The sequence below is a fragment of the Bos indicus genome, chromosome 7, assembly GCF_029378745.1.
Source record: "Bos indicus isolate NIAB-ARS_2022 breed Sahiwal x Tharparkar chromosome 7, NIAB-ARS_B.indTharparkar_mat_pri_1.0, whole genome shotgun sequence".
Lineage (NCBI taxonomy): Eukaryota > Metazoa > Chordata > Mammalia > Artiodactyla > Bovidae > Bos > Bos indicus.
This window is the reverse complement of record NC_091766.1, coordinates 40,406,604-40,432,322: the sequence shown is the minus strand read 5'-3', so window position 1 is coordinate 40,432,322 and position 25,719 is coordinate 40,406,604. Positions and strand designations below refer to the sequence as shown.

Here is a 25,719-nt window from a genome sequence, read left to right as displayed (position 1 = left end):
CTCAGAGAGCCAGCAAGGGTACCTTTTCTTGTTTTCACTCCCTCATGCTGCAACACTACCCCCAGTAAAGCCATGGCTTTACTTCCTTATTTACTTAAAGTTTCTTATCCGGCATTTTACTGATTTTTGTTGATTAAAGAGTCTATGGGGGGATTTCCCTGGCAGTCCAGTGATTGAGATTCTGCACTTTTAATGCAGGGAACATGGGTTCAATTCCTGGTCAGGGAACTAAAATCCCACATGCCCAGTGGTGTAGCCAAACAAAAGGCAAAAAGAGTCTAAGGGACTTGCCTGGTGATTCAGTGGTTAAGACTCCGCTTCTACCACAGAGGACATGGGCTCAATCCCTCATCAGGGAACTAAGACCCCATATACTGTGTGGCACAGTCAAAAAAGAAGTCTAAGGACCCTGGATGGATGGTAACAAAATAAGAATGAGGAAAAGTGGAAAATGGCTTGTACAAGGGTGAAATTAAGAAGACTGGTGATAGGGTGGTTATTAAGAGTAACACAGAAAGGTATGAAAATGTCCTGAGGTGGTGGGCTTTAAAACTGGCTGTGAAGTCCAGATTTGTGATGCAGGAGGGTTGCAGAGATGGCCCCTACAACTATGTACTTGATTCAGGGCATGTGAGTCTAATTCACAGTGTGGGCTCATCACTTCAGTCACTCAGTCGTGTCCAACTCTTTGCTTCCCCAAGGACTGCAGCACACCAGGCCTCCCTGTCCATTACCAACTCCCGGAGTTTATTCCAACTCACGTCCGTTGAGTGGTGATGCCATCTAACCAATCTCATACTCTGTTGTCCCCTTCTCCTCCCACCTCCCACCTTTCCCAGCATCAGGGGTCTTTTCCAATGAGTCAGTTCTTCACATCAGGTGGACAAAGTATTGAAGTTTCAGCTTCAGCATCAGTCCTTCCAATGAATATTCAGGACTGATTTCCTTTAGGATGGACTGGTTGGATCTCCTTGTGGTTCAAGGGACACTCAAGAGCCATTAAAAAGAATACATTTGAATCAGTTCTAATGAGCTGGATGAAACTGGAGCCTATTATACAGAGTGAAGTAAGCCAGAAAGAAAAACACCAATACAGTATACTAATGCATATATATGGAATTTAGAAAGATGGTAACAATAACCCTGTATGCAAGACAGGAAAAGAGACACAGATGTATAGAACAGTCTTTTGGACTCTGTGGGAGAGGGACGGGGCCAGGGGAGGGGGATGATTTGGGAGAATGGCATTGAAACATGTATAATATCATATAAGAAACAAATCGCTAGTCCAGGTTCGATGCAGAATACAGGATGCTTGGGGCTGGTGCACTGGGATGACCCAGAGGGATGGTACCGGGAGGGAAGTGGGAGGGGGGTTCAGGATTGGGAACACATGCACACCCGTGGTGGATTCATGTTGATGTATGGCAAAACCAATACAATATTATAAAGTAATTAGCCTCTAATTAAAATAAATAAATTTAAATTAAAAAGAACACTGAAACTGATTATAATTTGATCAGCTAATGAGTTATAATAAATGTAATCCAACTGAAAAAAAAAAAAAAAGAGTCTCCTCCAACACCACAGTTCAAAAGCATTAATTTTTTGGCACTCAGCTTTCTTTATAGTCCAACTCTCATATCCATACATGACTACTGGAAAAACCATAGCTTGGACTACATGAACCTATGTCACAAAGTAATGTCTCTGCTTTTTAATACCCTGTACCTGGGATTTCTTTGGAGGGAATGATGCTGAAGCTGAAACTCCAGTACTTTGGCCACCTCATGCGAAGAGTTGACTCATTGGAAAAGACTCTGATGCTGGGAGGGATTGGGGGCAGGAGGAGAAGGGGACAACAGAGGATGAGATGGCTGGATGGCATCGCTGACTCAATGGACGTGAGTCTGAGTGAACTCCGGGAGTTGATGATGGACACGGAGGCCTGGCGTGCTGCGATTCATGGGGTCGCAAAGAGTCGGACAACTGAGTGACAGAACTGAACTGAACTGAACCGGTTGGTCATAACTTTTCTTCCAAGGAGCAAGCATCTTTTAATTTCATGGCTGCAGTACCATCTGCATTGATCTTGGAGCCCAAGAAAATAAAGTCTGTCATATTTCAAGTTTCCCCATCTATTTGCCATGAAGTGATGGGACCGGATGCCATGATCTTCAGTTTTTGAATGCTGAGTTTTAAACCAACTTTTTCACTGTCCTCTTTCACTTTCATCAAGAGATTCTTAAGCTCTTCTTTGCTTTCTGCCATAAGGGTGGTGTCATCTGTATATCTGGGGTAATGATATTTCTTCAAACACTCTTGATTCCAGCTTGTGCTTCCTCCAAACCAGCATTTCACATGATGTACTGTGCATAGAAGTTAAATAAGCAGGGTGACAATATACAGCTTTGACTTACTCCTTTCTCAATTTGGAACCAGTCTGTTGTTCCATGTCTGGTTCTAACTAATGCTTCTTGACTTACATACAGATTTCTCAGGAGGTAGGTAAGGTGGTCTGGTATTCCCATCTCTTTAAGAATTTTCCACAGTTTGTTGTGATCCACACAAAGACTTTGGCATAGTCAATAGAGCAGATGTTTTTCTGGAACTCTCTTGCTTTTTCTATGATCCAACAGATGTTGGCAATTTGATCTCTGGTTCCTCTATCTTTTCTAAATCCAGCTTGAACATCTGGAAGTTCACAGTTTACATACGGTTGAAGCCTGACTTGGAGAATTTTGAGGATTATTTTGCTAGCATGTGAAATGAGTGCAGTTGTGCAGTAATTTGAACATTCATTGGCATTGCTTTTCTTTGGGATTGGAGTGAAAATTGACCTTTTCCAGTCCTGTGGCCACTGCTGAGTTTTCCTGATGTACTGAGCACAGCACTTTAACAGCATCACCTTTTAGGGTTTGAAGTACCTCAATTGCAATTCCATCACCTCCACTAGCTTTGTTTGTAGTGATGCTTCCTAAGGCCCACTTGCCTTTGCATTCCAAGATGTCTGGCTCTAGGTGAGTGATCACAGCATCATGGCTATCTGGATTATTAAGATCTTTATTGTATAGTTTTTCTGTGTATTCTTGCCACCTCCTCTTAATATCTTCTGCTTCTGTTAGGTCCATACCATTTCTGTCCTTTATTGTGCCCATCTTTCCATGAAATGTTCCCTTGGTATCTCTAATTTTCTTGAAGAGATCGCTAGTCTTTCTTGTTTTACTGTTTTCCTCTATTTCTTTTTTTATGATTTTTTTAATTTTATTTTTTAACTGTACAATATTGTATTGGTTTTGCCATATATTAACATGAATCCACCACAGGTATACACGTGTTCCCCATCCTGAACCCTCCTCCCTCCTTCCTCTCCGTACCATCCCTCTGGGTCATCCCAGTGCACCAGCCCCAAGCATCCTGTATCCTGCATCAAACCTGGACTGGTGACTCGTTTCATATATGATATTATACATGTTTCAATGCAGTTCTCCCAAATCATCCCACCCTCTTCCTCTCCTACAGGGTCCAAAAGACTGTTCTATATATCAGTGTCTCTTTTGCTGTCTCATATACAGAGTTATTGTTACCTTCTTTCTAAATTCCATATATATGTGTTAGTATACTGTATCGGTGTTTTTCTTTCTGGCTTACTTCATTCTGTATAATAGGCTCCAGTTTCATCCACCTATTAGAAATGATTCAAATGTATTCTTTTTAATGGCTGAGTAATACTCCATCGCAGCCCTGTTTATAATAGCCACAACATGGAAGCAACCTAGATGTCCATCAGCAGATGAATGGATAAGAAAGCTGTGGTACATATACACGATGGAGTATTACTTAGCCATTAAAAAGAATACATTTGAATCCTCTACTTCTTTGCATTGATCACTGAAGAAGGATTTCTTATCTCTCCTTGTTATTCTTTGGAACTCTGCATTCAAATGGGTATATCTTTCCTTTTCTCCTTTGCCTTTAGCTTCTCTTCTTTTCTCAGCTATTTGTAAGGCCTCCTCAGACAACCATTTTGCCTTTTTGTGTTTCTTTTTCTTGGGGATGGTCTTGATCCCGGACTCCTGTACAATGTCACAAACCTCTGTCCATAGTTCTTCAGGCACTCTGTCTATCAGACCTAATCCCTTGAATATATTTCTCCCTTCCACTGTATAATCATAACAGATTTGATTTAGGTCACACCTGAATGGTCTAGTAGTTTTCCCTACTTTCTTCAATTTAAGTCTGAATTTGGCAATAAGGAGTTCATGATCTGAGCCACAGTCAGCTCCTGGTCTTGTTTTTGCTAACTGTATAGAGTCTCTCCAGCTGCGGCTACAAAGAATATAATCGATCTGATTTCAGTACGGCCATCTGGTGATGTCCATGTGTAGAGTCATTTCTTGTGTTGTTAGAAGAGGGTGTTTGTCACAGTGTGGGCTCATAGCAAGCACTTTATTATAGACCCACATGATATGCCCTGTGACAATTTAATCCATGCAAAATATTTTAATGGGTTCCAGGTCAGGTAGCCATTTCTGTATCTGAGGAAACTCTTCTATTCTCATCTATAAGCATGACTAATGAAGAAATGGAAGACACTAAAAGTCATGCCCTTTCCTTCAACAAATGACTTATTTTCAGTTCCCCTTTATTCTTCCCCATCTGAAACTTCTCAAATAACTGTCCTCCAAACCATTGGCCTTCCCATTTGTAATAGGCTGAGCTGCGTCCCCCCAGAAAAGTTCATGTTGAAGTCTCAACCCTTAGCACGTTAGAATATAACTAAATTGGATTTTTAAAAGGTAATTAAGTTAAAATGAGGTCATTAGGGCAGGCCCTAACCCAACATGACTGGTGTCCTTGTATGAAGAAGAGATCAGACACACACAGAGACCATGTAAAGACACAGGGAAAGGACAGTGATCTACAGCCAAGGAGAGAAGCAGCAGAAGAAACCAACACTTCTGACAACTTCATCTTGGACTTGCAGCTCCCAGGATTGTGAGAAAGTTAATTTCTATTATTTAAGTCTCCCACTCTGTGGTACTTGGTTATGCCAGCCTTAGAAAATTAATAAACTGCTAAAATGGTCCTTCTTCTCCCTTTCTCTCTTTCTCACATACACATACACACATATACACACAGATTCTTACCACAATCTACGAATGTTACAGCCAGGTTGTTGGAGTGTTTCACATAACACGTTCATGCCTGGGTCTCCCAGGGTATTGCCACTGAGGTTCAATTCAGTGAGATTCCAGTTATTGCTCAGGACTGAGAAGATGCCCCTGCAAATGCTGGAGGTCAGATAGTTCACCAATCTAGAAATTGGAAGGAAGGAAGAAGAGAAAACAAAGTGAATCTCTAAGAATAGCAAACTGAAGTTGGAGCCAGGAGTGGATGACACTAGTGCGAAGGCATCCTAGGAATTAAGAAATGTGTCACAGAACCAAAGACTGGGCTCTGAGGAATGCAAAAGGCCAGAGGAGTCCTGGTAAGGCTATTCTGCACATTTTATGATTAAAAGAGTCTGTGATGCACCAAGGAAACCAGAATTGAAAAAGACACGTGTACGCCAATGTTCATAGCAGCACTGTTTACAAAAGCCAGGATATGGAAGCAACCTAGCTGCCCATCGGCAGACCAATGCATAAGAAAGCTGTGGTACATATACACAATGGAATATTACTCAGCCATTAAAAATAATGCATTTGAATCCGTTCTAACGAGGTGGATGAAACTGGAGCCTATTATACAGAATGAAGTAAGTCAGAAAGAAAAACAACAATACAGTATACTAACGCATGTATATGAAATTTAGAAAGATGGTAACAATGACCCTATATGTGAGACAGCAAAAGAGACACAGATGTAAAGAACAGTCTTTTGGACTCTGTGGGAGAAGGCAAGGGTGGATGATTTGAGAGGGTAGCACTGAAACATGTATATTATCATATGTGAAGCGCATCACTGGTTCAGGTTCGATACATGAGACAGGGTGTTCAGGGCTGGTGCACTGGGATGACCCTGGGGGATGGGATGGGGAGGGAGGTGGGAGGGGGGTTCTGGCTGGGGAACACATGTGCACCCATGGCTGATTCATGTCGATGTATGGCAAAAACCACTACAATATTGTAAAGTAATTAGCCTCCAATTAAAATAAATTAATTAATTTTAAAAAGGAAAAGAGCCTGTGATGAATAGATAAAAAAGGTGTGATATATACATACACAAACACAAACACACAACAGGATACTACTCAGCCATGGAGACTCAGACACAGAGAATGGACTTGTGGACACAGCAGGAGGAGAGGGTAGGACAAGTTGAGAAAATAGCATTGACATATCAGTTCAGTTCAGTTCAGTTGCTTAGTCAGTCATGTCCGACTCTTTATGACCCCATGGACTGCAGCACACCAGGCTTTCCTGTCCATCACCAACTCCCAGAGCTTGCTTTGACATATATACACTAACACATGTCAAATAAATAACCAGTGGGAAATTGCTATCTAACACAGGAAGCCCAGCCTGGCACTCTGTGACAACCTAAAGTGTAGGATGGGAGTGAGGAGGCTCAAGAGAAAAGGGATATATAGAGAGAGAAAGAGGCAGGATTGATTCATGTTGATGTATGGCAGAAACCAACACAACATTGTAAAGCAATTATTTTCCAATTGAAAAATACAAAAATAATGAAAATTTGTCATTTGCAACAACTTGGATGGACTTAGAGGGTATTATAGTATATGATATCACTTATATGTGGAATCTAAAAACTAATACAAATAAACTTATTTGCAAAACAGAAAAAGACTCACAGACATAGAAAACAAAATTACAGTTATCAAAGGGGAAGGGGGAGGAGGGATAAATTAGGAGGTTGGGATTAACATACGCATACTACTATATATAGCTTCCCAGGTGGCTCAGTGGTAAAGAAGGCCCCTGTCAAGCAGGAGACATGCGTTCGATCCCTGAGTCGGGAAGATCTCCTGAAGAAGGAACTGCCAACCCACTCCAGTATTCTTGCCTGGAAAATCCCATGGACAGAGGAGCCTGGTGGGCTAAAGTCCATGGAGTCACAAAGATTCAGACACGACAGTAACTAAACCACCACCACTACTATATATAAAATTGATAACCAACAAGGATCTACTGTATAGCACAGGTATACAGTATTGTTACAACAATAACTTGTAACAACCTATTAGGAAAATAATCTGAAAAAGTATATGTATATATACATATATATAAAACACACACACAACACACACACACACACACACACACACACACATATATATATATAACTGAATCACTGTGCTATAGATTTAAAAATATGACATTTCAAATCAACGATACTTCAGTTTAAAAAACTAAAATGGGAAAAGATGAGGGGAGGGAATCATTTGGGAGTTTGAAATGGACATATACACACTGTTATATTTAAAATGGATAACCAAGAAGGATCTACTTGCATGGCACATGAAACTCTGCTCAATGCTGTATGAAAGCCTAGATGGGAGGGGAGTTTGGGAGAAAATGGACACATGTATATATATGGCTGAGTCCCTTCTCTTTTCACCTGAAACTATCACAGCATTGTTTGTTAATTAGCTATATCTCAATACAAAACAAAAAGTTAAAAAAAGAAGTACACATTACTATGTGTAAAATAAATAAAATACAAGAATAAGTTGTACAACACAAGGAATATCACCAATAGCTATAAACGGAATGCAACCTTTAAAAATTATGAATCACCGTATGTAAAATAGGTAGCCAATGGGTATTTGCCGTATTACTCAAGGAAATCACACTGGGGGCTCTGTGACAACCTAGAGGGGTGGGATGGGAAGGGAGGTGAGAGGGAGGTTCAAGAGGGAGAGGACACATGTATACCTGTGGCTGATTCGTGTTGATGTATGGCAGAAACCAACACAATATTATAAAGCAATTTTCCTTCAATTTAAAAAATTTTTTAATTTAAAAAAAACAATTTTTTAAAAATTATGAATCACTGTGTTATACACTGGAAACATTGTATATCAACTATATCTCAATGAAAAATAATAATAATATTTTTTAAATTACAAAACAGCCTGTGACTTTGGCTGACTGTGAAGAGCCTCTGGTTCCTCCCTCAGGAATCCTTCTCCTCCTTCATCAATTGGCTACCCTGCCCATGGCCCTGGACACTGCTAAATGACCCAGAGGCTGGTTCTTACGTTAGCTGCATAATAGCATCAGTACTGATCACAAAAATCCCTATGCCAGGCCATGTCATAGGAATAAAGCCAGAATCTCTGAGGTAGGACCAAGCATATTGATATTTTTAAGACTTCCAGGTGATTCCAAAGTGCTACTCCTGTTAAAATGAAGATCCCATGGGTCTAGGATCAGACCTGCGGTCCTTCACTTCTAACAGGCACCAGGTGGGTGCTCATGCTGCTAGTCCTTCGAAGGCTCTACAACACACTAGGCAAGCTCCTGTCTGCAGAAGAAGGTAGCTGTCATCTACCATGATGGGCATCAGGCTTTTTCTTCAAGGTTTTAGTCTGAGTTTCTGCCAGCCTTCTTCACAATCCTGTGATCGTAGGTGTCTTGTTTTCTGAGCCTCATTTTTAGTGCCCTAGTGAGATCTTATCTCAAAATATGGTAGCAGCTGGGGCTATATAGTTTGAAAAAAAAATCAATATGTAAAAAAGCTAGAAGTCTGGGACCTTGAGGAATTCAGACTGCTCATGTCCAGGTTGTCCTCAGAACTGAGCCCTTGGTGGCACAGTACCAAATCTACCAAATCTTCTTTCTCTCGACAGGTATCAACTGGTATGCTTCTAAGAATGAGATACTGCCAGAAAGCCTTCACATTCAGTTGCATTAACTGAGAGCACTGAAAGGCCATCTCTTGTAATAAGTGACAAGTGGAACATCTACAGAGATTTTATTTATAAGACTGAACAAACTAAGCAAAAATCTTTCTTGCAGTCATAATATGCATGCTTATTTCTAAAGACTGAAAATGAAAGTTCACAGGATTTGCAAACTATATTAGGCTCTTTCATAGGTGCTGTAGTCCCCCCTGTTCTCGCTCTCTCCCTCTTCCATCTTCTTTCTAGCTATTCTGAACTATTTGCCATTGTTAAAATGTACCTGCTTTCCCATCCCATCTTTGAACACACCATCCCCTTGGTCTAGGCTGCCCCTTGCACATTCTTGGCTCTTTCATACTCCATGCTTCAGGATCCAGCTGGTCAAGGGCTCCCCCTGTGTGCTTCAGATGCACTCCACCAATATTCTTACCAAAGCCCGCCCCCTCTACCAACAGCCCTGGTTTCCTTCCTGGCCCCACAACCCAACTGTAAGTTGTTGTGAACAGGACCTGGGTCTTAGCCACTACTGAAGCCTCAGCAGGTAGTCCTTGATGACCGAAAAATAAATAGAAAAGTCATCCTAGTAGCGATGCCAAGGAAAAGAGAGGGAGCTAAAAGCTTATTGCTGCCAGTGAAAGGGCCAGCTTCTTTTCTCCTTAATTTTGTCCCATGTCAAGTGTCCTCTATAGAGGACAAACCCAAGCATTCACAGAGCAGACAGCTCCCCACAGCCACTGAAGCTGTGGTAGTTTCTGCCCAAAGATTTAGAAGTCAAGGAACTCAACCCTTTCAATGAACACACACAACTGATTTCCACCCCTCTAGCAACTGAGTAAACAGACCTTGAAGCGGGTGCTGTTGACAAACAACAGTGTTAGTTCTTCAGTCATGTATAACTCTTTGCAATCCCATGGACTGTAGGTCACCAGGCTCCTCTGTCCACTCTCCTGGCAAGAATAGTGGAGTGGGTTGCCATACCCTTCTTCCGGGGGTCTTTCTGACCCAGGGAACAAACCAGGGTATCCTGCTTTGCAGACAGATTTTTTGCCATCTGAGCCACCAGGGAAGCCCTAGCTGTTGACAAATGCCTGGCTGCAAGCACAAAGTGAGGGCCTTGGAGCACTCTCTCCTTTCCAGCCCTATTTCCCTTCATTGCTTGTTCCAGTGAAGCCATGTCCCTCCCCATTTTCTCCTACGTAAATGCTCTTCCTCAGACCATATCCATGTCTCCTTCATATAAGACCCCACTGCCAGGACTTTTCTGGTGATCCAGTGGTTAAGAATCTGCCTGCCAATGCAGGTGACATGAGTTCAATCCCTCTTCCTGAAAGATTCCATCTGTACAGGCCAATTAAGCCCACGTGCCACAACTACTGAAGCCTGCATGCCTAGAGCCTGTGCTCTGTAACAAGAGAAGCCACCCCAGTAAGAAGCCTGTGCACCACCACTAGAGACTGGCCTCTACTTGCAGCAACTAGAGAAACCCCACACACAGCAAGACCTAGCATAGCCAAAAATAAATTAATTATATTTTTTAAGAGATTGTCTAGGTAATAAAAATTTCCTTTTCCTTCTCTGCCACCCACCTACATTCTCTCAATCTTTCAAGGCAAGCTCAAACTTCACTCCTCCAAGAAATCTCCCCCAAGCATCCCACACTGAGGTCCTCTGTCCTCTGTGTTCCTGGGCAGAATCATACTGGTTGTTCTGCCCCTTAGGTGACAGGCTATTAAGCAATAAAGTCCCAAGTAAATTACAAGCAATTTGAGTTTATGAACATTTTCTTCCATTATTTTTTTCACAGAACACATTGTGCTAAATTGGCATCCACCAAACATTTGCTTATTGTTTCATTGGCTTTTTTCTCATGTCATTTGTCCACCTACTCTTCCTCTGCTAGTCAATATCTGCCAATGAAGGGGTCTGGTAGAAATAAGTAATGCTGGCATTGTTTTGTAGCTGTGGAAACTGCATTTGCAAGACTGTTGAAAACAAAGGAAAGAGAGCAAGTGCCAAGAATCAGATGACTAGAAAGTAGAAGACATATAGTACCAATTGCCTGAAGCAAGATCTCCTTACCCCTGAGAATATGCCACCTCAAAATCAGAGAGAACAGAACGGTCCATATGAGAGTGTCTAACTTCCTCCTCTTCTTCCTCCTCCTTGGGTGAGTTATGGAGCAACCTCAAGGAAAGGGATTCCATATGGCGACAGTTCTCAATACAAAAAGAAGAAACCACATGGTCCATTCTGGTGGACAGCTTGATCTCAATTTTGGGGAAATGGCTCATGGCCCTTTGCACAAAGTCCTCCTCCTGCATCTCATACAAACAATAGAACAATTCCAGCTGGCTGGGCTCAATCTGTAGTGTCTTGGCATTGGCTTTTGCTTCAATCCATTTCAGCAGCTCCAGCCTGATTTTCTGAGAGATCTTACAACTCAGTTTTTTCTCTAAGTAGGAGGTTCTCTCCTGGTTTATAAGGCCAAAGAGGAAACGGACAACAAAAATCAGATATCCCTTTTCGAATTTGCCGTAGTTTTCGAGAAGGACCTTCACATCTCGGTTGGGAAGCTTTGAACAAGCCTGAGGCGTGTTCCTCATCTCCCCATGATTATCTTCTTCCAGCAGGTAGTACATGGCAGCAAAGAACTCCTGGAAAGTCATGTGGATGAAGCTGTAGAATTTCTCGCAGTCCACTTCCTTTTGGAACAGGTTCATCCTCAAGAAAGCAGACACATCTGCCTTCTGCAGGCCATGATTTCTGAGATCGCACTCCTGAAATAGGATTTTCTGGTTCCAGATTCCATCTGCAGCCAGTGAGCAGAGACCCCAGAGGGTAGCAGAGTTGTGGTTCTCCTGGCTCCCTCCCTGAGATTGCAACAAACTGGAGAGGAAGAAGATATACACTGCAGTGGTGGTCTTGGATGTCCGAGCAAGACTCTTACCACTATCCATCTGCTGTTTCAGCCCAGTGCACACAATCCAGCAGACCAGAGGAATAAAGCACATGGTGAAGAGGATCTCATTCTCCTGAATCAGTCTGAAGGCTTCCCTTGCTTGCTGCTCATCTGAGAAATACTTTAAGAAATATTCCTTCCTCCTGGCCTCTGAGAAACCCAGGATCTCCACATGACGAGCCTGGCCCAGCAAGTGCTGAAGTTTCTCCAGGGCCACGGGTCTTGTGGTGATGAGGAGGGAGGCCTCAGGAAGCAGTCTTTTTCTGATGAGGCTGCTCAGGAGAATGTCTCCCCGCTCCACCTTCCGCCAGTTTGTGCAGAGTGCTTCTGTGTGCTCATCAAAGGCACCTTGCAGCTCATCAAAGCCGTCCATGAGGAAGAGGATCCTGGAAGGCTTGCTTACAATCTTGCCTATGGGTGGGTTTGGGCCAGGGCAGCAGCTGGCAATCAGGTCCCCCAGACTCCTCTGCGTCCCAAGGCTCACCTCCCGGCAGTGAATGTAAAACAAATAGTCAAATCTATCCTGGTAAAGTTTCTCTGATGCCCAGTCCAACATGATCTTCCTAGCCAGTATTGTTTTCCCAATGCCCGCTGCTCCCTGGAATACCACTGTGTGCACAGGCTCAGAGTGCTGGTCCTCAGGATCAAACAGCAATTCCAAGTTCACAGAACTCACAGGGCTATCCTGTATCTTGGCCCAGGTCCTACCAATGGCCAGGAGCTCATGCTCCCTCTCCTGTTGGCTCCTGTGTTCCTTGATGAGACGCAGCCTGGTGAAGCGTTTGTTGAGGTTCACGCTCTCACCCAGACGGGCATTCCTGTCTTCAATACACTGGAATTTGCTTCTCACATATTTTCTGTACTTCTTACAGTAATCTGTGTCAGAGACAGAAAGTTAGACTTCAGAAGAAGCTTGATCACATCCACCAGAGACAAGCTATCAACAGGGGCTGGTGGTCTCTAAGGAATGGAAACTGATATTGAAGAATGGGAGTTGCAATTTCTTGCCACTGCCTGGGGTATGGATAGCCCCAGAAAATGTAGGGTGTCGAAATCTTCCTAGACACAGTTGAACAGAAGAACAACAAAGTGCCATATGCTTTGGCCCTGGCCAGAAAGTCTTTCTTCATTCAATCTTACTCCTTTACGTAGTCTGCAGCTCATGCCCTATAAAACCTGAAACATTCAGTTGTTCACCCACAGTTCTGGGACTGCAAGGAGTGAAACATGCATCTATTTCTTAAGCTAAAGTGGATTTCCTAAGACAGACCTTTTCACCCCAAGGAACATGTTAGGATCACCAAGTTATCCACCTTCTGAGCTTCAAGTACCTACAGAACCAGGTCTCTAAACCCAATCAGAAATACCAACTACATTGCTTACCTTTTTTTTTCCTACAAATAGAGATTCTGGAAAGGTATCCCAGTAAACCCATCCATTCTTCTTCAAGGCTTTCCTCCTGACTTAGCACAGAAATATCTGCATTCTCTGAGAAATAAAGGAAGAAAATACAAAGTGTCAAAAACCAGGACTCCTGATTAAGGTGATGTCATTGAAACCTAATGACAAAGGTCCATCTAGTCAAAGCTATGGTTTTTCCAGTAGTCATGTATGGATGTGAGAATTGGACTGTGAAGAAGGCTGAGCACCGAAGAATTGATGCTTTTGAACTGTGGTGTTGGAGAAGACCCTTGAGAGTCTTGTGGACTGCAAGAAGTTCAAACCAGTCAATCCTAAAGGAAATTAACCCTGAATATTCATTGGAAGGACTGATTCTGAAGCTGAAACTCCAATACTTTGACCACCTGATGCAAAGAGCCAACTCATTAGAAAAGACTCTGATGCTGGGAAAGATCGAAGGCAGGAGGAGAACGGGATGACAGAGGACAAGATGATTGGATGGTATCACGGACTCAATGGACATGAGATTGAGCAAGCTCCAGAAGATGGTGAAGGACAGGGAAGCCTGGCGTGCTACAGTCCATGGGGTCTCAGAGTCAGACACAACTGAGCGACTGAATAGCAAAAACAATTGAAATCCAATAGCCAGCACCTGGCACAGGTCAAAGCCACCTGCCGTGAACATCTCCCAAACCAAAATACAGCTCAGTTGAATGTCCAGTTGGAGGCATTCCTGTACTCCTAATTTCAAAGCAATGGATACCAACTAATATTGTGTCCTCATTGTATCCAGGCTTGGAATCTATCTCCCAAGCTTGGAAATCAGAAGGCAAACATATGAGGCATCAAAGTTTCTCATCCTCATTTAGCTTTGGCAGACTCCCTCCCTTGTGCTCTGGTTTTGAGACCATCCCCACACTCTCAGGTATCCCCAGGATGGCCAAAGGCCAGCAGTATCATCTATCCTTGAGCCCAAATGCCTGGAATTCATCTGACCCATATTTGGAATCTTCAAGAGCAAGAATAACCCATCTGACTTATATCTAATTCAGAATTTTGACTAACTTTAGATTTACTTAGAAAGTTTTAAAAGTATTGATTCTAGGACTCTACTCCTAATGATCCTTCTTCAGTTCTCTGAGGTGGAGCCCAGGCACCATTATATTTATCTATTTTTAAAATAATTTTTATTGGAGTACAGTTGATTTACAATGCTGTGTTAGTTTTCTGCTGTACAGAAAAGTGAATCACACTTATACATACATATATATATATATATATATATATACTCGTTTTTAGATTCTACTCCCATATGGGTCATTACAGAGTATCAAGTAGAAGGCACCTTTTTATTTTAAAAGCCCCACATGCATCCACAGTTGAGAATTACAGACCTAAACAATCAATAAATTACACATCCAAAAGAAGTATCTTATAGGAGAAATTAGACACAGCAGAACAAGAGATAGGTACCAGGGCAAATGCATGGGACAGGTAAATTTAGGTGGGCAGGAACTCCAGAGCTATATAAAAGATTCCTGAGGTGTCTACTTATTCTGAATGCAAATGCTCTTAACCCCCCACACACAAAACCACAAAATAAAATCTAAACATTAACTCAAACCAAGAGCAAAACTTAATTTTTACCTAAAATATAACACTAGCCAGCCCCCTGAAACAAAAAACAAAAACTTCTAACCCTAGGTATAATTCTTCCACCCCCAAAACCTACGCCAAATGGTATAATGGTTATTCGACCAAAGAGACTCTTGGCATTGAATCCAGGCTTGGCTCTGGTTAGAACAGAGCTATGGACAACTATAACTTTTTCCAGGCTCATTTTACATGGTTTTGCAACCATTCTCCAGAATTATTTTTCATCTGGTGAAAATGAAATTCTTTATATCCATTAAACAACAGTTCTTCATTCCCTATTCCTTGCAGCCCCTAGAAACCATCACTTTGTCTCTATGAATTTGTCTACTCTAGGTACCTCTTATAATGGAATCACAGAATATTTGTCTTTTTGTGATTGGCTTATTTCACTTAGTATAATGAAATTGAAAACTTATTTGAAAAAGCACAGGGTTCTTGTGAGAAATAAATAAAATCCATAAAATCTGCTTAGTGAACTATTTCTGCAACCACGATTGCAAGTGAAAGTCTCAGTGCCTCACTCTTGTCTGACTCTTTGTGACCCCATGAACTGTAGCCTGCCATGCTCCTCTGTCCATGGAATTCTCCAAGCAAGAATACTGGAGTCAGTTGCCATTCCCTTCTCCAAAGGGTTTTCCCAACCCAGGGATCGAACTCAGGTCTCCCACATTGCAAGAAGATTCTTTACCATCTGAGCCACCAGAGAAGCAACCTTGACTATTACACTTTAAAATGGTTATTGAGAATGTCAATACTGACACAATTATAATTAAGCCATTATACACAATTTGTTTATAACATCACACTGATAAACACACCTGCCTTCATGCACCTATTTTTTATCTCCCTCATTAGATCCATATTTCTTCCCCACCTCACTCTGCTTGTGATCCGCTGATCTATTTTATATTTGCCAGTATAAATACTTTTTAATTACCTTTAGATATGCCAACATGGACAAAACAAGGTTAGAAGAAAAAACAGGGTAATCTGAAAATAATTCATTAGAAAACAGAAGTTTAAGTCTATAAAACTGACTTCAAATGGCATAGATGTACTACATATACACCACCATTTTTGTCTGTTTCAGAAACACTGATTCATTTTTATTACTCTTTTTTACTAGCTCAACATCATCATCTTGTGATTTTCTAGGTTCCTCTGAGCCCTTTCTTGTACCCTTCCCTTGCTCAGAACACCAAGCCAGAAGGAAGAACCTCACCATATGTCCACAGAGATGAAGAGGATTTCTTTCACTAATTCCAATGCCCAAATTAATGGCCATAGGAAAAGCTTTTCTCCAGAAATTACATACTTCTATAAGCTGAGAGATTGCCCCCAAGCCATGGGAAACAGAGATCCAAGTCTGTTGACCATGCAGGTAGATACTTAGATGCTAGATGAAGACTTGGAGAAAGTCCAGGCCCAGGAGAGATGTGAATAAAGTGTAACTAATTAAAGAAGGTTCTTATGGGTATGTGAGCCCTGACAGGTTTTTAAAGGAATTAGAAAAAAGAAAACTGCTTTCCTCCATCTTCTCATAGCACTATCATGAGAAGAAAAAATAGATGATAAAGCCAAGATAATAAGTGATTAAAAAACAAACATATCAGCTTTGATTTGTCAAAGGATACCATCAACAGAGTGAAAAGACAACCCTCAGAATGGGAGAAAATATTTCCAAATCATATATTTGATAAGAGGTTAATATCCAGGATATATATATATATATAAATGAAATGAAAATGAAGTCACTCAGTCATGTCCAACTCTTTGCGAGCCCATGGACTGTAGCCCACCAGGCTCCTCGGTCCATGGGATTTTCCAGGCAAGAATACTGGAGTGGCTTGCCATTTCCTTCTCCATATATATATATAAAGGACTCCTAAAGGTCAACAGCAAAAGACAAACAACCCATTTAAAACATGGGAAAGGAATTGTATAGACATTTCTCCAAAGATAAGCAAATGACTAACAAGCACATGAGAAGAGGTTCAATATCACTAGTCAATAGGGAAATACAAATGAGATACCATCTCATGCCCATTAGGACGGCTACTATTAAAAAAAGAAAACATAAATGTTAGTAAGGATTTGAAGAAATTAGAACCCTTGTGCACTGTTAGTGGGAATGTAAAATGGTGCATCTACTGTGGAAAACATTATGGCAATTCCTCAAAAAATTAAACTAGAATTTACCATATAAGCCAGTAATTCCACTTCTAGAAATAAACCCAAAAGAATTGAAAGCAAGATCTCAAAGAGATTTGTACAACCATGTTCATAGAAGCATTATTCACAATAGTCAAAAGCTAAAAGCAATTAGAAAGTCCATTGATGGATGAATGAATGAACAAACTGTGGTATACACATATCACAAAATATTATTCCACCTTAAAAAAGAATGAAATCCTGACATATGAGACAATGTGCGTGAAGCTTGAGGAAGTTTATGCTGCTACACAAAAAGACAAATATTCTATGATTTCACTTATAAAAGGTACTAGAATAGTCAAATTCATAGAGACAGAAAGTGGTTGTCAGGGGCTGAGGGGAGGGTAGAATTGTTTCATGGGTACAGAGTTTTGCAAGATGAAAAAGAGTTCTGGAGATTGAACAACTGTGTGAATGAGCTTACCACCACTGCATCATACACTAAAAATGGCTGATAGTAAATTTTATCTTATGTATATTTTATCATGATTTTAAAAAAGTACTGTCTTCATTCCACTCACCCCATTCTGGCTCTTCCCTCTTAGCTTTCTCATAAAGGTCTCTCCTGTTGATTGCAGCAAAAATCCACTTGGCCATGGCCCATGCCTTCTCTTCCCCGTTGAAATCAATCATCAGAGTGGCTAGATCCACGTGATCTGCTTTTTCTGTCTGACCCCGAGGAATTGAGGTGCAGCCCTTCTGACTGGGATAGTCTTCTAAATGCATCTTGAATTTCTTAAAGTCTATGTCTTCCAGGTCCTCCAGGTAACGAGCCAGCTTGCAGCGGACACTTACCATTCTCATCTGCACACCCGGTCAGAGTCCTTGGGCATAAATCCACACTTGGAAGTTAGGTGGTGCAAATAGCATATGGTTAAGAAGTCTTTTCAGAAATTTACCCTCAGAGAGAATTAAAGTATCAAAAACCCAGAAAATTGAAAGGAAAAAAATATCACTGGATTCGAACAAGTTGCCATCTTTAGCTTTTAAAAATGAGTCAAATTCTTACCAGAAAGTCTTTCTATTGGCTCAACCCAGGTGTGTGTCCTGAGCCATGGAAGAAAGGTGCCCCTATGGAGAGAAACAAAATCACCAATACAATCACATTAACAGTGCAACGTAGTCTTAAACCGCTTCCTGATGCCGTCTTGATGTATCACCAAGAGAACTTTGATCCCACTGATTACTGGCTATGTATGACCCTGGGCAATCTCTCCACTATTTTTCAACTTCAGTTTCCTCATCTATAAAATGGCAGAGTGGAAAAGATTTTTTTACCTTCCTCCCAACTGAAAGACTCTGGTTTCTTGTTTCTGTTTCGAACCAAGGAAAGATGAATAAGGGACAAAAGAAGAAAGGATACCAGGAATGAGTAATTATGGTGATGACAGAACAGCATATGTCTAGAGAGAAGGAAAGAGAACATAGAAGCATGCAGAGGAAGGCATAATCTGCAACAAACCCTTTATCAACACATTGATTGATTAAAACTGAAATGGGATGGAACTTGGGGTAATAAGGAAGAATGATAAATATATACATTTCTTTAATGTCTCCTTGAAAAATTCACAATTATAATAATTATTAGAACTCACATTTATTGAGAGCTTCCCATGAGTTAGGTGCTATACTGATGCACAAAACTGAAAAATTATATTCCTAGTTCCATGGTATGGAAGTAGAAACTGAGTCTTAGGCTAACTGACTTGCCCAGAGTTTCACAGCCAGGAGGGACAAAGCCAGGATTTACACTAGGGTCACTGATTTCTGAGTCATGCCCCTAACATTGCATTTTTCTCTGCATAAAAAGTGTGAGACCATTTCTTCCACCATTTAAGTAGGTATCTCAGTCACGTAGGAGGAAAAAATGGTTGAAGATGATAACAAAATATAGATGAAAGTGAAAGTGTTAGTTGCTCAGTTGCGTCCGACTCTTTGTAACCCCATGGACTGTAGCCCACCAGGCTTCTTTAAAATTCTCCAGGTAAGAATACTGGAGTGGTTTGCAATTTCCTTCTCCAGGGGATCTTCCTGACCCAGAGATTGAACCCATCCTGCATTGCAGGCAGATTCTTAATCGTCTGAGCCACCAAGGAAAACCAAAAATCAGATTGTTAAAAAACAAAAGCACTTTCCCAGGTTTTATCACACAATCTCATTGTAATGTTCAATGTCTCGGTTTCCTAACTAGACTTCAAGTTCCACAAAGACTTGAAATCAGCGGCTATATCTCTTGATCATACACAATTTCTAGATTTTGGATGGATGAGCACATTGGCTTTGTTTGGAATTGAACTCTTCATATTATTGAACTTAGAAAAGAATTATAGGAAGGGAGAAGCCCTATGAGCCCAGGTCTCCTGCATTGCAGGAAGATTCTTTGCCATCTGAGCCACCAGGGAAAGCTTATGAAGCTTTCAAACTCTCCAAACTGGAATTCGTAAAAGCCCAGTTTAATGTTCAAGACATTTTAAACATGTTCAACACTCCTTCTGTCTCCATTCCTGCCTCTCCACTCCTTGCATCATGCATCGCCCACCCCTCGCTGCCCCTGTCAAGTCCATCCCCTATGCATTTGGCAGGTGGCAGGAGGAGAGGGGTTACTCCAGACAGATCCACCAGCTCTGCCAACCCTCTCAGGTCCCATTGCATCAGTCTTTCCATCCACATCAGGACTCTGCCTCTCCTCTGTGCTACCGTATCCCTAACCTTAGTGCACCCCCACCCTGACCCTTACCTTCTCTGTCCCTTGGTTTCTAAATATGCTCATTTCCTTATATGCATCCCATCTATCTACTTCCTAGGGGAATGAGTGTGAGCCATGGTCACTGTTCCTGACCCCCACTCCCCACACACATGCACTGGCACACATAGCGACCAAATATTGATAAACGTAAAAGAAACATTCCAGAAACATTGTTGAAGGATAGACTTGAAGGCTGGCAGAAGGAACCTCTAGTCAAATCCTGCCCCTTGAAACAATTTCCCCACTCTTCCCCAGGCTATTTCAGCCACCCGGCTCCACAGAGCTGGACTCACCCAGACGTCAGCCTCGGGAACAGCCGGAGAAGAAACTAGATGAATTTATAGCAGTCACAACCCAGCAGGAAGGATGTGGTCTCAGTTTGGAGCAAACAGGCTTGCATCACAGGCAAAAGCAGAGACTAACGGTTACTCACATCACTGGATTTTCCAAACTGAAGCTCTCAAAGCTGAGCCTGCTTTCAGCCAGAGATACCTGGCCTCCCCTCAATGGCCACTGGGGTAGAAAAGGGGAGGAAATTCAACTGCTGCTCAATGAATGTTCCCTCTGACTCTGACAGCAGCCATGTGAGTGTTTTGATGACACAGAGGGGGCTGTGATGGGGAATACCATAGCAGCATAAACAGACAATTAAAAGCATAACCTGGCTATCAAACTGCAGATCCCATTCACTTTCAAGCTGTCACATGGAGGAGGTCAGTAGACAATATAGTAACCACTGACTGTTATTTTTCTTCACCACTTAATTGAGGTAAGTATATACCTGTGAAACCATCACCACCATCAAGGCTATAAGCATATTTATCACCTCCCAAAGTTTCTCCCCACCCTATTATATGGGGAAAATTGACTCTGTGTGTGTGGTGAGAACACAATATAAGATCTACCATAAACAAATATTAAGTACACAATTTAGTATTATTAGCTACAGGCTCTATGCTATAGAGCAGATCTCCGGGACTTATCCAACTTGCATAATAGAAACTGCCCACTTTCTGACTAACATTTCCCTCTTTCTGTCCCTCCCCAGCCCCTGGAAACTGTCATTCTACTCTATTTCAATGAGTTTGACTATTTTAGATCCTACATGAGTGATTTCATTTGGTATTCATCTTTCCTCTCATTTATTTCATTTTGTCATCAAAATCCATTCATGTTGTTGCAAATAGTAGGATTTCCTTATCTATCATGGTTGAATAACATTCCATTGTGATATTTTTCATATATGTATATGCTAATATGCATATGAAATATTCATATGAATATATGAAATATTCCATATATATAGAATATATATAGTTCAACATATATTCCAATAATATACTCCAATGTATATTCCAACATTCTAAATATATATTTATGTATGTATATATATATCACATCTTCTTTATTCATTCATCTACTGATGGATGCTTTGGTTGTCTTTATTCATTCTTCTGATTATGAACACTTATGCTGTTTCTGTGTCTTGGATATTGTGAATAAAGCCACAGTGAGCATGGAAGCACATATCTCTTCAAGATCAGATCCTGATTTCAATTCTTTTGGATAGGCACAAACTCTACTCTCCCACTCACTGACTTATTTGTTCAACTAAAATTTATGGAGTACCTAGTGTGTGTCAAGCATGAACACAAAGCTGAATAGCAGCTTGCCTTACCCAAGAAGAGCTAGAGAAGATAGATACACCCAGACCTGCTTTTCTAATTGTTACCATGTCTGCAGGACCACAGTCCAATAATAGCATGAGTTCCATGGAACATGGTAAGTGAGAGGCACTCAGCACCCCAGGGAATGCAGGAAACTTGGAGCAAGAAGAAAAAGCATTCAAGTCTAACCTAAGGGTACAGAGGCATTGGTGGATGACTTTGTCTCCCTGTGTCTCAGTTTCCTCATCTGTAAAATGGGGATAACAATAGCACCAATCAGAGATGGTTGTCATAAAAATGAAGCAAATGGGTAAATGTGAGGCCTTTGGAACAGAGCCTGAATCACAGAAACTGGTATCAGTGGTTAGCTCCTCCTCCTACTGTTGTTACAGAATGGTGTGCAAAATGCCCTTGAGAGAGTCAGTTCCTAGGCAGGTTGATAAGAAGTCCGGGGTCCCCTAGGAGGAGAGAGGGGTCTGGGGCTCCCAAAGAGTAGATAGGGATCTGGAGTTCCCAGGGAGGAGAAAAGGACATTTTTTCTACATTCCTTAGTCACATAAAATGTTTTTTTCTTTACGCCCAGAGCTGATGATTACACAATAAAACAGCTCAGCTTAAACTCTGTACTAAGGATTATATAACAACAATATGTCCAGCTTGAGGACAGTTTCTCCTACTTGAAAACCTTCTGATTAATCCTGTTATCCTAAAATGTATATTATGCGAGTGAGTCTGGTAAGATCTTTCTATTGTTAGTTCTAATTCTGTCATCTTAAAATGTAAATTGTGAGAGTGGGTCTAGTAAGACTCTTAAAAGCTTGATACATTCTTCTGATTTACTGTAATAATCAATTTAAAAAGTATATAACTCCCTTGCTAAGACTAGGGAGGGGGCACTCTCCATCCCTCTTCTGATGTCTATTTCAGAAGCTTTCTCTGTCCCTTTTTATACTTTAATAAAACTCTGCTATACAAAAGCTCTTGAGTGATCAAGGCTGGTCCCTGGTCCTGAAGCTAAATTTTCTCTGGAGATCACAAATCTGACATCGTTCACAGTAAGCTATGACTCTGAGAGATGAAAGAGAGACATCTACTCCCTCTGAAGCAAGGGCAGGATAGCAGACCTGAGTCTCAAGCTCTGCATGTTGTTAAAGGCCAGGGTGCATGCAGGAGCTGTGAGAACTCCAGATGCTGAGGCTACAGAGAGAGACAGCAGATCAATCAACCAATAACTGAGAGGGAAATGCAAAGTAGAAAGCAGAGTTCAAATGTCATTCCAGAATTTTGAAACAATACTCTAATCATGTATAAAAACTAATCAAGAAAAAGAAAAACAAACAAACACCATGCTTTGGCTGCCTGTTATTCTGCATTCTAAAAACATTGTTTCAGATATGGGACTATCAAAATCAATACAAATAATAAACAAAGAACGCCATAAAAATAGAATACAACAATTTTCTTCCTATCTATTCATCAGTCCCTTCTAAAACCTTGGTGAATAACAATGAAATATTGTGTACCAAAGAAAAACAAGTATACCCACGAAACACCTGCAACTCACTTCTGTAAAGCAGAGTTGATTGGAGTTCTGGGTATTGCCAAATTTGCCACAAACTCTTTCTAATTGAATAATCTACAGGAAACCAAACCAAAATGAAAGTAAATCCACATGTTGCCCCAACCCATTTTCAAGTACATATGAGCCATCCCTGATTGTACAGGTGGGAGCAAAATGAGGAAATGAGATAGGGATTTTTTTGAACAACAACAACAAAAAATCCAGACATGAGACATAAAAGTATAGGCATGGTGACAAAGATCTAAAACATATAAAGTCAAGATTCTATTGAAAAGTCCAAAGCAAAACAGCAATAACAGTGAGAAAAGGGAAAGCGAAGTTGCTCAGTTGTGTCCGAGTCTGCAACCACATGGGCTGTAGCCTACCATGCTCCTCCATCCATGGAATTTTCCAGGCAAGAGTACTGGAGTGGGTTGCCATTTCAAGTTACCCTAAATACTTCATGTGTCTCTGGGCCTGAATGCTTCCAAATCCTCACCCATCTTGCCCTTCCCTCGACCTCCACATAGTTAACGTGATATGCTAATTGCCCTTCCTGAGCCTGTGGGGAAAGTAGTTTCAGTTCTACAGGAGAAGCCGGAAGGCACATTGCTTTCCTGGCAAAGATACTCTTTTTTTTTTTTTTTTTTAATTTATTTTTAAATTTTATTTTATTTTTAAACTTTAAAATATTTTATTAGTTTTGCCAAATATTGAAATGAATCCGCCACAGGTATACCCGCGTTCCCCATCCTGAACCCTCCTCCCTCCTCCCTCCCCTACCCTCCCTCTGGGTCGTCCCAGTGCACCAACCCCAAGCATCCAGTACCGTGCATCAAACCTGGACTGGCGACTCATTTCATACATGATATTATACATGTTTCAATGCTATTCTCCCAAATCTCCCCACCCTCTCCCTCTCCCACAGAGTCCATAAGACTGATCTATACATCGGTGTCTCTTTTGCTGTCTCGTACACAGGGTTATTGTTACCATCTTTCTAAATTCCATATATATGCGTTAGTATACTGTATTGGTGTTTTTCTTTCTGGCTTACTTCACTCTGTATAATAGGTTCCAGTTTCATCCATCTCATTAGAACTGATTCAAATGTATTCTTTTTAATGGCTGAGTAATACTCCATTGTGTATATGTACCACAGCTTTCTTATCCATTCATCTGCTGATGGGCATCTAGGTTGCTTCCATGTCCTGGCTATTATAAACAGTGCTGCGATGAACATTGGGGTACACGTGTCTTTCCCTTCTGGTTTCCTCAGTGTGTATGCCCAGCAGTGGGATTGCTGGATCATAAGGCAGTTCTATTTCCAGTTTTTTAAGGAATCTCCACACTGTTCTCCATAGTGGCTGTACTAGTTTGCATTCCCACCAACAGTGTAAGAGAGTTCCCTTTTCTCCACACCCTCTCCAGCATTTATTGCTTGTAGACTTATGGATTGCAGCCATTCTCACTGGTGTGAAAAAAAATATGGAACGCTTCATGAATTTGTGTGTCATCCTTGCGCAGGGGCCATGCTAATCTTCTCTGTATGGTTCCAATTTTAGTATATGTGCTGCCGAAGCGAGCACCAAAGATACTCTTTTAGGCTGTAGGCATTGCAGTCACTTTCCAATCGTCAACCCTGCACTAACCAATAGAGTAGCTACTAGTCTAGTCACACATGGCTACTGAAATGTAAACTTAATTAAAATTAATGATTCAGGGGGGCTTCCTTGGTGGTCCAGTGGCTAAGACTCCACACCCCCAAAGCAGGGGGTTTGCTCCCTGATCAGAGAGAACTGATTTGGGAACTAGATCCCAAATGCCACAGCTAAGAGTTTGCATGAGGCTTCCCTGGTGACTCAGTGGTAAAGAATCCACCTGCTGATACAGGAGACACGGGTCTAATCCTTGATGAGGGAAAATCCCACAAGCTGTGGAAATACTAAGCCCATACTCCACGACTATTGAGTCTGTGCTCCAGAGACCAGGAGGCACAACTACTGAGCACACGTGCTGCAACTACTGAAGCCTGTGCTCTACAAGAGAAGCCACAGCAACGGGAAGCTGGTGTCCTGCAGCTAGAGAAACACACGCGGCAATGCCAGCTGGCAAAGCGTCTGCCTGCAATGAGGGAGACCCAGGTTCAGTCCCTGGGTCAGGAAGATCCCCTGGAGAAGGAAATGGCAACCCACTCCAGTACTCTTGCCTGGAAAATTCCATGGATGGAGGAGCCTGAGAGGCTATAGTCCGGAGTGACTTCACTAATGAACACCCAGCACCATCAAAAATCAATCAATAAATCAACATTTTTAAAAAAGAGTTTGAATGCTTGAGTCCTAACGGGGAGGCTAACTAAAAACTGAACATGCTGCAATTAAGACCTGGCACAGACAAATACATAAATAAATATTTTTTAAAAATCAATTCAGTTCTGGCTGCACTGGTGGCATAATAAGGGCTCAGTAGCCACATGTGGGGATGGTACAAAAGAGTACACGTATATCACAACTGAGTTTTAATGGTCAGCCTTGGTCTGACTCAAAGGCTAGAAGGGCATCCTTGAGCTTAATTCCTAATGCTTGGAAATCTTAAATTATTTCCTGCTGAATATTATTCTATCAGACATTACATTGTTGAAGA

At 41.4% G+C, this 25,719-nt stretch overlaps 1 protein-coding gene and 1 non-coding gene across 12 annotated transcripts in view; both read right to left on the bottom strand.

The window, feature by feature from the left end:
* Positions 1–20,292, bottom strand: part of NLRP3 (NLR family pyrin domain containing 3) — a 49,222-nt gene extending 28,930 nt beyond the window's left edge. For 4 of the 11 annotated variants that reach the window (XR_011567642.1, XM_070793385.1, XM_070793384.1 and 1 more), the window contains exons 1-4: positions 17,624–20,088; positions 13,215–13,319; positions 10,952–12,707; positions 5,151–5,318 (exon numbers count right to left, since the gene is read on the bottom strand). Coding sequence is in view for 9 of the 11 variants with exons in the window: in XM_070793385.1 (XP_070649486.1) it covers positions 5,151–5,318; positions 10,952–12,707; positions 13,215–13,319; positions 17,624–17,906 (2,312 nt within the window). In the remaining 2 variants the exon portion in view is untranslated. Of the gene's footprint in view, positions 1–5,150; positions 5,319–10,951; positions 12,708–13,214; positions 13,320–17,623; positions 20,089–20,141 lie in introns of those variants that run through there. The other 7 variants (XR_011567643.1, XM_070793383.1, XM_019964766.2 and 4 more) reach the window with 6 other exon arrangements.
* Positions 20,293–24,558: 4,266 nt separating this feature from the next.
* On the bottom strand, positions 24,559–24,665 carry LOC139184323 (U6 spliceosomal RNA). Its single transcript, XR_011567901.1, has one exon. It is a non-coding gene; the product is annotated as a U6 spliceosomal RNA (small nuclear RNA).
* Positions 24,666–25,719: the final 1,054 nt, after the last annotated feature.